The sequence below is a fragment of the Dermacentor andersoni genome, chromosome 8 (genome assembly GCF_023375885.2).
Source record: "Dermacentor andersoni chromosome 8, qqDerAnde1_hic_scaffold, whole genome shotgun sequence".
NCBI lineage: Eukaryota > Metazoa > Arthropoda > Arachnida > Ixodida > Ixodidae > Dermacentor > Dermacentor andersoni.
Window position 1 is genome coordinate 15,932,398 of NC_092821.1, and position 15,183 is coordinate 15,947,580.

At 45.9% G+C, this 15,183-nt stretch overlaps 1 protein-coding gene across 2 annotated transcripts in view; it reads right to left on the minus strand.

The window, feature by feature from the left end:
* Window positions 1–10,633: 10,633 nt before the first annotated feature.
* Window positions 10,634–15,183, minus strand: part of Hel89B (histone acetyltransferase 1) — a 328,644-nt gene continuing 324,094 nt past the window's right edge. For both annotated transcript variants that reach the window (XM_055068322.2, XM_055068321.2), the window contains exon 39: window positions 10,634–14,775. In XM_055068322.2, the coding sequence (XP_054924297.1) occupies window positions 14,496–14,775 (280 nt within the window). In that variant the 3' untranslated portion in view covers window positions 10,634–14,495. The remainder of the gene's footprint in view (window positions 14,776–15,183) is intronic.

Genomic DNA, 15,183 nt, shown 5'->3' on the forward strand with positions numbered 1-15,183 from the left:
TGGGAAATGCACGGCACAGAGTCTTAATCGCCAGTTCAACCTTCGTCGCCACTCTCGTCATTGTTACTGAGTGTCGTAAGCAACTTATATTGGGCATGGATTTCCTATGCGAGTACGGCACCATAAATAACATCCATGACAGAAGCGTCACGTTTGCCACGAACTAGGATAATGTCACCCACGGGATGCAACAACCTCGCTTACGTTACTGCAGATGATGTCATACTATTGTCGCGGAGTTGCTCTCTCGTACCCGTGCGTGCACTGTGACTGCCTGCAGAATGGGACTGGAGATGCTGAACGCATCAGTGCGCTAGCACTGAATTGCGGCGTCTCTTTGCTTGAGGACTTATCGATGTAATCGACGGAAGTGCTGAACTCATGCTGATGAATTTTAGTAAGGAGGGTCGACACATTGTTAGAGGCACTGCTGTCAATTTCGACGAAGTAACACAAATACAAGACTGCCACTCAGCGCAGAAGGTGGCCCCTGCAATCCACACAGCTGTGCCTATTGTAGACGTTTAGTGCGACATTAACGACCGTTGAGCTAAACCACCTTTTTGAACTCATCAGTAAGTACCAGGGCTGTTTCTCATCTGCGCCAAGAGTTGGTAAAACGCCACTTACCAAACACTGTATCATTACTGATGTCTACGCCAGACCCATTCGACAAAACCCTTATTGTATGGCCCCAAAGGAACATGAAGCAATACAAAAACAAGTGAAGACGATGCTGGAAAATTGCATTATTCGACTATCTAATAGTCCTTTGGCATCACCTGTAGTTTTAGTCAAAAAGGACGGTAGCCTGTGCTTCTGCATCGGCTCAAACAGGTCACAAAGAAAGACATTTATCCACCGCCACGCATTGACGATTCCTTGGACAGGTTGCAAAAAACGTGCTACTTTTCATCAGTGGACTTGGCAGACAGCGGTTATTGGCAGACAAAGTGGATGATAGAGACCGTGAGAAAACATCCTTTGTGACACTTGATGGACTTTATGAATTTCAGGTACTTCCGTTCAGTTTGTGTTCGGTGCCAGCAACATTTCAGCGTCTATGGACACTGTGCTCTCCGGACTCTAATGGCAAACATGCCTGGTGTACCTGGATGACGTGACTGTCTTTTCTGCAATGTTCGATGAACACTTACAAAGGCTGAAAACTGTTTTTGAAGCAATACGCTCTGCTGGTCTCACTTTGAAGCCTGAGAAGTGCTATTTGGTTTTCACGAGCTCCAGTTCCTTGGTCACGTTGTCAGTAGCCAAGGAGTCTGACCTGATCCGGATAAATTGCTGCTGTCGCTAATTTCCCAGACAAAAAGGACGTGCGACGCTTTCTGGGACTCCGTGCATATTACCGGCAATTTTTTGCGAATTTCTCAGGCATTGCATGACCGTTAGCACAGCTCCACCAGCAAACATATTCCTTTTACTTGGGGCGAAGGCCAGCAGAGGGCATTTCATGAGCTTTGACAATGCATGAAAGCATCTCCTGTGCTAGCATACTTTCATGAAAACGTCCCCGACGATATTGCATACAGACACTAGTAATGTCGGTCTAGGGGCAGTGCTCGTACAATGGCAGGACAACAGCGAAAAGGTGATCGCTTACACCAGTAGGACACAACTCCGAGCCAAGGCTAACTACTTCACCACTGAAAGAGAATGCCTCGCATTGGTTAAGCAGTTCTGAAATTTCGTCCGTATTTGTGCGGTCGGTCTTTGACCGTCATTAGTGATCCCATTCACTTTGCTGGCTCATTAATTTGAAAGATCCTTCCGGCCGGCTTGCACGCTGGGGTCTTCGACTCCAAGAGTCCAACTTTATTGTTGCATACAAGTCGGGGAAAACGACACGCAGATGCCGACTGCCTTTCTCGGTCTCCTGTTGAGCCAGCAGCAAAAGATGATGACACGGTCTTTCTAGGACTCGTGGACAGTGCTGATCTTTCACACCAGCAATGGGATGACACTGAATTGCTGCCGCTTATTGATTACCTGGAAGGACGAACCAACAGCGTGCCGAGGCTATTTGCAAGAGGGCTGGCGTTGTACTGCTTGCATTGCAACGTCCTCCTCAAGAACTTCCCACCTAGCGGCAGCAACTACTTACTCGTTGTTCCCTCATCACTTCGATGTGAAATTTTACACGCCTGCCCCAACAAGCTGACTGCTGGGCACTTGGGCTACAGTCACACATTGGCACACATTCAGCAGAATTACTACTGGTCAAGAGTTACTGCGGTCGTTAAACGTTATGTTCAGACATGTCTGGATTGCCAGCGTTGCTAACTGCTATTCGTCAAGCCAGCTGGCCTACTGCACTTGTTCAAGTACCAGCCACACCATTTGCACAAATAGGCATGGATTTTCTGGGCCCCTTCCCTACGTGTACAACCGGCAATATGTGAATAATCGTTGCCATGGATTATCTCACTAGATGTGCCGAGACAGGTGCTCTGCAACAGGCAACAGCAGATGAAGCGGCATGATTTTTTCTTGAATCCATTGTTTTAAAGGGACACTAAAGGCAAATACTAAATCAAGCTCAAGTGATAGATTAGTGTTAAAAAATCTCTGAGGCGTCAATATTATCGAGAACAGAGCCTTAATAATCGAGAAATTAAGGCAAATGCAGGACAGGATTAGAGACTGGGACATTCAAGCATCTGTCCTATGACGAAAGCATTCCTCAGTTAAATTCTGTCACTAGTGCTCAACTACTTTCGCGTCTCAGTGCTCTCCTGGTCGCATAGTGCTGCGCTGGTTTTGCTGGCTAGCGAAACTCACACAAACTGCAAGTAGCAGAGAATTTAACTTCCATGTTATGTCGCAGGATGCCCGAACGGTCCACACCACTTGACCAAACAACAGCTGCAGCAGCGAATCTACCGCTGTCTTGACTCGGTACCGCCATCTGTCGGGCGCCGTTTTAGTCACCGACGGCAGGCAGCAAAGGGTGGTGATGGCGCATGCAAAGTCACCACTCCCTCGCTTAGGTGGCATGAGATTTGAACTTTGAAAAAGGCATTTGGACCATTCAGATGCAATTTTCTCGTAAACGAAGTCTTTTCTTGGCATGAAACAAGCGTTGCGAGGTTTCTGGGATGATATTTAAACAGTCCATGTCAACTTAGTATTTCTCTTTAGTGTCCCTTTAAGGCGTGGCACTCTCGCAGTAGTTGTCACAGACAGAGGTACTGCGTTCATGGCCAATTTTTGGACATCGTTCTACGTCTAAGTGGTACTGCCCACCGGAAGACAACAGCCTGTCGCCCCCAAACAAATGGACTGACGGAATGACTCATTAGGACACTGGCTGATATGATAAGCATGTACTACATGTAGAGCACATGAACTGGGACGAGGTTTTACCTTATGTCACCTTGGCGTACAATATGGCTCGTCAAGAGACCACTCGCAAGACACCCTTCAGTCTCGTATACGGCCGTGAGGTTACGACATTAGATTCAATGCTCCCTCATGAATTTGATGACGAGACGGGTGCTGAAGGGGTCACACAATGAGCAGAAGCAGCTAGGCAGTTTGCGTGTCTGCAAATCTCCGAACAACAGGACTGTGACGCCAGACGCTAAAATCTTCGGCACAGACCCGTAACATACATCGGCGACAAAGTGTGAATCTCGACAGCTATTCGTCAGCGTGGGCGCTTTGAAAAGCTCCTGTGAAAATACGTCGAACCCAGGGGCGTAGCCAGGGGGGGGGGAGGCTTATGGGGCTTCAGCCTCCCCCCCCCCCCCCCCCGAAATTTTTTCGTGCTGTCCATGCACCGCCCACCCAAGCAATCTCCGGTGCCGGAAATCATTCTGAATTTTCTCTAGAATGTCTTTTTCACGCTCAAAAGGACATTTCAGCGCGAACCTTGCGAACTCGGGCTGGATTTCGCGACAGCGCCCATGCACCGGGAGTCACATAACACAAGCAGCCCCATCTGAGCACAAAGTTTCAAGGGCGTTTTGATGGCGAACGGGCTCGCCCAAGCATCTTGCGGAGGCTGCGGGATCTACGCAGCGCATAGACGTCAATTCCGAAATTTATGGGTATAAAGTTTTCATAAACTTTTGATGTGAAAGGTGCATTGAGATTTCCAAAGTTGCGCTTTAGATTTTCAATTGCGGAACTTTGTGGGTTTGATGTTACTATAAATATTGGACGCGAAAGGTGCATTGACTTACACAGTCTTACATCGGACCACACAACAAGACAAGCCAAATCAACACACTATCAGACAGGTTGACAAAGCCAGCAGCGAGGTCCGATCAGATGAAGCGTTCTGGTGGTTCATTTGTGCCGTCATGACACATAAAAAAAATATCAACATTCTTTTTTCACCTACGCCAAAGCATCCATGTCAAGACACTAAAGTCAGCAAAGGTAACTACATTATTTATTTTTTCTACTTTTGCCATCACTGTGGGGACTCGACGAATTACACCGCGTTCGCTTGAGCGCAACCTCTCCGGAAAGTCTTGTCTCGCCAGTGTAGGATACCGAGCAATATGCGTATGGTTCTCGGTGGACCAAGCATCTCACGTTTTCTTCTATATTCTTTCGGTAGCTACATTAGGTGCCCAAAGTAGGCATTCGATTGTGGCCAACATACTTCACGCTTTTTCATTTCAGTGCCCCGGCCCCACAAAGGAAAAAAAAGACATTGCTGTGGCACAGCCAATTGTCGTATGGTGAAAGTTCGATTTCGTTACTTCTTTTGCCTTCTTACTTCTTACTCCAGGCGCATTCCTGCCGTCGCCGTCATGTTTCGTATAAAGTTTAAGGGCGATAACATTGTGACCATGCCGCATGCTGTATGTGCGAGTGAATGCGTAGGGAGGGGGGGGGGATGGGGGCTGGAATGGGTGAGACGACGATGGTGGCTCAGTCTTGTGTGCGCAAAAGAGAAAAGCTGGGAGCAAGCACGCCGCCTTCCATCACGCACGATACATCGGGAGGAGTGGATGGAATGGGGGTGGGATCTAGGATTCTGGGAATCTGTGATTGTGCAACATGTTGATTTGCCTTGTTTGATGCATTGTATAAAGTAACTTTTTTTTAGATACGTAGATTTATTGGAGACTTTTACGTATATTTAAATATCTTGTAGCGGGGTTTTGTGTATACGTGCAGTGAACTTTGTTTCCAGTGACACTTTTTTGCCTTTTATCAAGCTGTATCTTCGCATTTGTATATTCTATTGTATCTTCGCATTTATGATGTACGAAGGCGAGTAAAATGAAAGTGAGCCAACCCACCCCACGCAATAATTGTTCGGCCCATTATCTGCGAGGCATGCACGTGACGCAGAGGCATCTCTCTATCACAAAAGTGACACGCAGGTGTGAGTATCAAGGTTGTTTAATGCTCTCATACACTGGGTTGAACATGGTTGCGCGACATAATGGACGCTCTAGAAGTTGAGCAGCGCGGTGCCCTGAGGTTTTGGACAGCTGAAGGTATTTCCCAAAAAGAAATTAGCCACCGTATGGCTGCCGTGTACGTTGAACATTGCATTTCATTGGCCACTGTGAGGCGCTCGAGCAAATGGTTCAAAGAATGACGTGAAAGTGGCAAAGACGATCCAAGGCCGGGCCAAAGCCATCGTGCAATCACCCCTAACAAAATTGCAAAGGTTTATGAGCTGATGAGAGAAGAACGGAGGATAAGCATTGATGAAGTGGCAGAGCGTGTGAACATCAGTCACGGTTCGGTTCACGCCATAATTCATGAACATCTTGGTTATCCGCTCTTGTGTGCGCACTGGTTGCCCAAGATTTTGAACTACCGCCAGAAGACGGAGAACTTGAGCGCTGCCTTGACTCATCTGATCTGGTATCACAATAAAGGTGATGACTTCTTGTCTCCAATTGTGATTGGGGACGAACCATGGTGCCACTTCTACGAGCCTGAAACACCACAGCAAAGCTTACAGTGGAAACATTCAAATTCACCACCCCCAAGAAAGGAAAGGCCGTCATTTCCGCCAAAAAGGTGTTGTTGACTTTTTTTTTTTCCGATCGTCAGGTGCCATTACTGATAGAATTTGCTAAACCTTGAGAGACTATCAATTTGTTTCGTTATTGTAAAACGCCAGATCGGCTGCGTGTCACAATCAAGAACAAACTACGTGGAAAATTGACGAAAGGGGTCATCTTGTTCCACGACAATGCCATCCCCACGTCGCTGATGTGGTTAATACAAAACTGGCAATGTTCAAGTGGGAAGCGCTGCAACATCCGCCATACAGCCCAGACCTGTCGCCTTGCGATTTCCACTTTTTGGAGCATATGAAGAAACAGCTCAAGCAAACCAGATTCGTGTCGGACGATGACGTGAAAGAGTCAGTTGCAGACTTTTTGAAGCAGCAACCCAAGGAATTTAATGAGACGGGAATCATGCGACTCGTTAGACAACGGGACAAATGTCTAAATGATCATGGATACTACTTTTAAATAAGGTACCCAGTTTGTCATATATTCGCATTGGCTGACTTTCATTTGACCCGCCCTCGTTTATTTTGCAGAACTCCTGCTCTTTATATGTGCTCTCTCTTGCGGCTATAATTTTGGTGCAATTACTCACGATACACGACCGGTGACAGCTGCTCCTGCATAATATATTGGAACAAATGACAGCATCATTGAGATTTTTCACTGGCCATTGCATATGTACAAGAATCTAAACAAGGTTCTTGAATGACAAAGTTTCATTACAATATTTGTCCTCAGCTTGTTAATTTCATGGCCTTTACATTTTTTTTATCAGCGGCATGCACTGCCTTGCTGGTTTCGAACTAATATAGTTCTAAAGTTCGTGTGATATTTTATTTACTTATTAAATAGAGAAAAAAACATGGAAGCATTGATATCGGTTATTTTGGGCACAATTTTTGGCACATACAAGTATATTCTTTCATGAAAAAATACGTATTTTGCTTGTTTTGACAGTGCGTAGCGTTCAAGAATTCGTCTGCAGCATCTTTAGCAATGACAATGCAGTTATTATTCATGTATTTGATCCCCAGAGAAATTGTTTGAGAGGAAGCTTTAGCTCGCGCCAAACTCCGACGCGGTCTATTCAAATACATGTAAAACGCAGAAACGCTTTTCTGTGATAACCCCCGTATCGCTTTTAATGAAATTTGTTGCATTTGAGAGAGAAAGTTAAATTCTAGTGTCTGTTGGAAGCGGAATTTCGATTTAGGACTTGAAGATTGTTTAAATATTTTGAAAAACTCGAAAGTTAAAAAAAATGTAGAAGCACAGCGTTTACAAACTAGGTAATAGCTCTGAATCAAGCACACATGTCGCTGTTCAGTAAAGGGCATCTATTATAACAGTCAAAGCGGACAAATTTGGTGTGTCAATTCGTATCTTCGGTGAATTGGTTACGTTGTGTACAAGGATTCTGCGAAAGCCGTATTTTCATACTGCTAAATTTCTTGAAATTCACGTGTAACATAGAAATTTTGTCCGCTGTAGATGTACTATTAGGTGCAATTCACAGAATTATGATATCATTTTTCATTGCCGAGTTAAATAGTTTTAAGGTTGATAGTTTAGATTTCTGAAAATTTGCAATTTTAGTAAATTTTTAATAAAGAATTGACAACCTAAATGAAAAATTCGAAGCCAACAGTCACTAGAACTTAAGTTTTCCTGTAAATGCAACAAACCTCGTCAAATTTGGTGCATTGGTTGCCGAGAAAAACGAATTCTCCTTCTACATGTATATAGATACGAGCACCCGAACTAGCTTCCTCTTAAGGTGAGACCAAGCTGCAATGTGAGCCCCCCCCCCTCGAACGAAATTTCTGGCTACGCCACTGGTCGGGCCCTACATAGTTCTCCGACGCATCAGTGACGCAAACTATGAAGTCGTTCCAGATGGCTTTCACTGTTCAAAGCGCCGACGGCATTTACCCGAGGTCGTTCAAGTGCTTCATATGAAGCCGTACTATGAAGATTGACAAGACTGCGCAATTTTTCATCGCTGTTTTACAAGCCTCTATCATCGGGACGATTTTTTTTTCTAAAGGGGGAGCAAATAGAACAACTATATTTGGCACAACTATATTGCTGCGGGTATGTGCCGGTGGGGGCAAGGTTGAAGTAGCGCAGGTTCTTAGGTTAAGCGTGGAGGTGAAGAAGACGTTGGTTTACTTTGACAACTGATAAAGTGTATTTGTTGGTGGTGCTGCTCCGTGTCCTCGTCGATCCCAGGTTGTTACAATATGCACGACCACAACCTATATCCGCACAGCATGGTGGGCCATGTCTCTCCGCCCAAGATGCCATGCTTCAATTGACGTACGACATGCTTGACGTCCCCGCTCATACTAAAGCCATCTTGGCCCTAGACTTATCCAAGGTCTTTGATCGTACAGAACACCGAGCGATCATGGTGGCTCTCTCCCCCCTCAATGTAGGTGCCCGCATGTACGCCTACATACAAGTGCTCCTCTCAGGACGCACGGCTGAGGTTCGTATGGGCCCCCTTGCATCCCCTCCATACACCGTTAGCGAAGTGGGTGCTCCGCAAGGTTCTGTCCTTTCCCCTTTTCTCTTCCCCTTTGCCTACGCTCTTCACGATATCCCTCAACTTCACCCCACCATCTATGCAGATGACATCACTCTGTGGACCACCCAGGGCAGTGATGGCGACATAGAGGAAACTTGCTGCTGCCAACATCACACAACAAGCACAAAGCACTGGTCTCTCCTGTTCCCTGGAAAGGTCACAGCTACTTCTCGTGTGCCCCTCACCACATACTTTTCCCACGGCCCCCATCGCCGTTACTCTGGCCGGATGCCCTATCCCGTAGGTCAACACACTCCGAATCCTGGGCCTTCACATCCAGAACAAAGGCCGGAACACTTTCACTATCCGGAAACTCAAGCAGGTGATGGAAGCGCTGTCACACCTCATCCGCAGAGATTCCGGCAAACACTACGGCATGAAGGAGCGCAATTTGTGTCGTCTCATTCATGCCTTCATACCCCCCCCCCCCCCCCCCCAGCTGTTTCCTCTACACAATCCTATATTTCCGACTTGGACAAGAAGAAATCACCACCCCAGATGCTATGCTTCGTAAAGCCTACAGAGTGGCCCTACATGCCCCCCCTAACACGGAAAGCACTAAACTTCTCCAGCTTGGGCTCCACAACACCACAACACCACACACAAACTCGTAGAGGGCCCACGGACAAGCACAATACACACGCTTAGCTCAATCTTTCACAGGATGTTACATACTAGGCATTCTCCGAATTCGCATACCAGCAGCCGACCCCACACTCCTTTATTCCTCACCACACAGACCACCATGTGCACCACCCTGGTTTGTATTTCCCGCCAACATGCTATCATGTGTAGTGGAAGCACAAACCAAAGTAATGCAATGGTGAGACTCAAATTTAAAAAAAAAATACTTTCTCGATGAAAACGCAAATTACTTTGACTGAAATTTTTGTGGCAAAGATTGCTATTCTTTGTAATGATATCCACTTTTCTGCTTATATATTCATGGACTCTAAAGATAGGCCAACATAGCATTTCTGCCAAATTCAGGCTTTCATTTTGAGCTTTCATCGACATAGGCGAAAATCAAATTTTAGAAGATAGAGCCTTTTAGGGACAGTTCTATAAAAGCAATTCCAGGTTTTCTCCCCAACCTTTCTTAGTGAAAAATTTTGCAAAACGCTAAATTTGCACATTTTCACCTCGGTGCTAGGGAGTAAAAAAATATGAAGTTATTTTGTGAAACTGTTTTATTATTAAAGAACAATGTTCAGACAATGCAAAACCCCAAATTTTGAAATAACGCGCAACACGGTAAATTTTTGGTGAATTTGTTTCTTGCACCTGGTTTTCCATCATTTTGTGAAAGTCAAATGGTGCTCACATGGCCAAAAATTTTTTTTCGTTCAAAATATTTTGGGGGAATGCTCTTCAAGTAATACATGTGTAATTTTTGCATAATTTTTTTAGAGAAATATTTTTTCTCGAGCGCCACGGTTGGCATGGAATGACCCAAGTATGCTTGCCTATGGACAAAGTTTGTACCCACAGAGGTGTTGTTCTGCGGTGTTTGGGTACTGTGGCGCGTGCGATCCCCCGCATCAGGCCGACATTGTGAAGCGCTCGTGGTGACAAAGCCTGCTACCACATCAGCCAGGACGGCCCATCTACGGCGCTCATTTTTGCGCCGAAAACGAAGTGAAATGCTAGCTTAGGTGGCATCGAGCACAAGGTACCCCATATCGAATATAGGGAAAAACCAAATAGTAGAGAGTTGATTTGCGAATCGAATTATTTAATTAATTGATAAGAGTATTCACATACCCCCAATTGTTTCCCGATATCTGTGCCATGGCTCCAATGCGGAGTTTAGTCACTCTGAATGCGCAAAAGTCACCCTCAATGCCAGGTTTTCAATGAGTTCAAGGCGCACATTTATTTCCAAGGAGTTGTACGAGCCACGGTTGGTTTGTGCAGACAATTTTGCCACCGAGTGAAAGCGTCTCGAGGATAAGCAAGAGTTCTCCCAATACGCAGAGTAATGAGCTCTGCCGATGCCTTTCAAATGAATACACAAACACACACACACACAATCATTGTGAATGACATTTCATTTAGACTGCAAAGACAAAAATCACAGTGAAATGGACATCAACAAAAGTGTACTTCCACCCATGAACTTGCATGTGCTGGCAATGAACTTGCTCACCATGCACACATGCATTGGCAATGCCCCCTTCCCCTCTCACATACTGCACTTTCCTAGGGGGAAAAAGCACAAATGCCGGACAAATCGTCCTCATAGCTTCACACAGCCAAGACGGAAACGATGCCTTGCACATCACTAAGGGGCACAATGCATCGCGTTTCTAAAGTGTGACCAATTTCTATTCAACAAAAAAGAGACCACCACGAGTGCCCTTACGACTTATGAAGAACACTCACGGACGGCAAAACGTTACACGCAAGATGTGGCACAGACTGCGTGCGGGAGAACACAGGCCAAGAAGACAATACAGGTAATATGGCGTGGCACATGAAAGGACTCGACAACCACAAACGATACCACCACATACAAAAATGAGTATACATGTTTGAACTCACTGCCAGCCTTTTTGGCAATCTAGGCAGACAAAGGCTTTGCTGAGAGAACAAACACCCCATCCCACAGAGCCAGAGAGAAATGCGCATCAACTTTACCAATGTTCTTTTTCTTTCCACTTATAGGTCCATCACCGGTCGGTGAAATGAGCTTGGGTGGTGCACACTGCTACCCAGATGAGGAGGAGGGCCTCCTCTCGGTGCGGATCTTTATATTACTACGTGTGCCGTCTTCATTGTTTTTACTTCTTTGAATATGATATGGCAGTTGATAGAGCACTCAAAATGTTGAACATAAGTTACACTGCAGGTAGCTTAAGATGGAAGAGAAGAAATAAACAAGCACATCTGTTTCAAGAAAGCTACTGAAATAAATACATAACTTAATACATTATAAAGCTATTTGCGAGCACTCGCATACACTCTGGAACAGGTTTTACTACAAGTTGACTTTGTTACAATGAAGATTTACAATGAAAAACATTAAGGTTCGAATTGTTACCTTTCACCCTTATACCTACTGCAATTTTTAAAAAAGAAAGCCTTGGCTCTGTGCGAGACTCGAGCAACTTGCAGTGCTTGCCTGCACAGATAGTTTCTGCTATAAGAACCTTAGTTCTTCAGATAAAGCAAGTACAGAGGTCAAGCTATCCAAAAACCTAACCTTGTGACAGACAATTAAGATCTCACCTTGTGACAAACAGCCCAGTCACCACTATGCAACAAGTGATCCAGAATTATCAGCTGAACATGCACACATGTAACCACTAATGCGCTCAAGCTTCCAAGTTTAAGCATAACTTCAGTTAAGTTTAGGCACAAGCTTCTTGACAGTAAAATACCTTTGGCATCCCAAGTAGCTACATGTGTGTATGGCTCCGGCGAAATGCAGCCCCAAAGACACATTACCGTGGCAATGCACAGAGGTGAACCACTGACAAAGATTTCCACACACTAACCTTGGTGAACTGGAGGAGAACACTGTTCCAGTCGGTTACAAGTGTTACAAGCCAACTGGCACCACAGCTGCACAACATGACAAAGTCATGCCACAAACCTGCCGGGTGACTACACATGCGAATCCGACAAGAGATATGAAAGTGCCCAATGGGCTCGTTTTTACACTGATACATGAAGGAAGGGAAAAACTGAGGAGAGACCCTACCACCTCCGCGCGCTAGGAGAAAAGTGTGGAGGAATTGACGTGTATTTTCTCCTTTTCATTGCTTTTTTTTCTTCTTTCTTTCCCTGTGGCGGCCATGTTCTTGGGTCACAATGGCAGCTTTGTTATGGTCGTGTGCGCTCACACAGATTGTTCCATGGGCTTAGTACAGTGACAAAGGTGTCGTGTTTGCTAGATTGCGTTAGTCTCCGTGTCTTGTACTGCACTGTGTTATGCAGATTGTGCTCTCCCAGCTGTTGTGGCCAGGTGGGACTGGAAGAAGCAAAAAGTGTGAAACGAGTGCATATGCAACACCGTTAACCACACCATAGACGAAAGACGACATGGGGATATTTTCCCCGTCTTCGGTGGATTCATGCTAATGTGTCCTCAGAGACTGAAACTGCTGTGCTTCAGATTATGCACGATAAACACTTTGCACGTCAGTGACAGCTGTGCAGTGTTCCTGCTTTTGACAGCGGACGATGCATTTGTGGCACGTAAAACAGCCACATGGAAGGATGGAAATGAGGTGGCTGCTGTGAGTAATAAAGGGACGAAACCCCTTTACTGCAGTAATCTTATCTGCATGCTCGAGGGGCCCAGGGAAGTAAACGTTCGCGGATGTGGTTTGCGGATGTGGACGCGGATGTGGACGCAAGAGTGAACAAGGCTTGGCAGAAGAGTGTACGCCTGCACGTACATAGACCCAGTCAACACGCTATTCACATGCATACTAATTTACTGTACGGCACTGCAGTACTTTGTTTCCGTGAAGTTTCACTTACCGCGAGGCCAAAGTTGGTGTATTTAAACGTGTATCGACGTTCTTCTCTGCCGGACTGTTCGTCAGTGCGCTCTGGTTTGTCACACCTTCACTGTGAGTGGCCACCCGAAACGTGTTCAGCAAAGCAAAATGATTCCGACGAAGCCACGACCGGCATGCGTGTTTGTTCTGATAAACTGCAGATGGGCTCTGCATAGGTTGTATCGCAATGAAATACACCACGATTGGACCGTTGGTCAAATCGCTACGGTGCGCATCCTGGCGTGTTTTTGCCTATGGTAGTGCGAAGGCAAGAAATGTAAACAAGAGAGGAGAACCTGGCCTGACGCGATGGCGGAGTAGTGCCGACTTCTGGCGTCACTTTAGCTTCGCGAAGAGTGACGTCGGGGCCCCTCCTCAGTTTTTTTTCTTCCTCCATGCATCGACTTGACACTTGGCACTGCTGGCATTTTTGCGCAAGTACGACAATCGCCAGCACTCAGTCGTACGCACCACAATAGAGGCGCATTAGGACACGTAAAAACAGCTCAAGGCGCACCCCTTAATGCGCACACACACTGGCAATCGGTATTGTTAGTTACAAAGGGTACCGTCATTCTGGTGGCAATAAGAAAACTAAGCACATTTTGAATGTCCCCACGGTTCATGCAGCAAGTGACCACAATCTTAAAGAAGTCTGTGTTAAACCTCTGTCCCACGGAATGCAATGTCACAATTTGACGATGACCACAAATGCACCGTGTCCTCTTGCACGGACATCCCATCTTTCCATTTATTGCCAGAAATGGTCATCCAAAACACCAACTTAGCTGGGAAAATGTCTGCCTTCCCACAACCCGGAATAGACAGGTGCTAAAGCTCACTACTCTCTCACAAAGCCTTGCTTAGATGGACATGGCAACCCCAGCTCTCCGCCCAGCACTTATTGCCCAATGACCACCATCATAGTCACAAGACTGAATGCACTACTACTCACCACGTCCTGTGTCACAAGTTCACACACATTTGCAACAAATTCACGACAGGCTGTCTTCCATTGCTGCCCAGTTCAATATGTGTAACCAAAAAGATCACTGTCAAGTCACAACAGATAGTCAACCGAAACTGTAAACACCACAGGATCTCGACGAAGCCATAAAAGACAATTCACTTTCTTTTGTCTGTGTTGCAACATGGCCATCATAATCTACCGATGAATAATATGCGTTGCCACTACACTGCTGACTTGGTCGACAGCGATGTGCAGCAAACTGGGCCACAATGGAGCCTGCAAATGGTTGAGCCATGGCCACCCGCGAATCTGTCCGTCGAGAGACCCCCCCCCCCCCCCTCCAACTCCCCACGACTGTCATTAGCAGCAGTTACTGTACACCAACTGAATCCACACAGGTGTCGCACCTTCCATCACTTAGGCTTCAGTGTGCTGAGAAAGTTTCCCAGGTCATACTCGGAGTCGTACTTGGAGGAGTCCCACAGCTCGGGGAGGCTTTCCAGCACCCCTCTCATGCCGACACGCGATGGGCCCGCGGAGGAGTTCTGCGCAGTGTCCAGCATTGTGTCCGCCTTGGCACCGTCCGAGTCGAGCGTGAACAAGTCGAGCAGCTGGTCGGTGCCCATGGTGTTCAGGCTGCTGTTCTCTTGCGTGATCACCGTGTTGGCAATGGTCAGCTTGAACTTCTGCAGCCTGCGTTGTGCGACACAACAAACAGGTTTTATTGCTAGAACATTTTAGGGTGCCTGTAAACATACTGCCATTCAAGAAATACAGTCGAACCTTAATATATTGAACAAGATATTACAAATTGCTTTATATAACAACCAAGTAAATGTTCTTACAATATGACAATACAGAATATTAGAAGAATCGAATAGTAGATATTCGATTCGCACATCGAATTATTCGAACGTTCACTACTCAATTCGATTCGGTGTTATTTGAGTACCTGCACACCCCTAACATCGAACAATGAGCTCTGCCCTGCCCCTTCCAGTGCACTTCTACTAATGAAAATGCCATCACTTCTAGCGCCATCAGAAATATAGTTAATGCCAATGAACTTGAAATGGGACACTTTTGCCAGATGCCATCAAA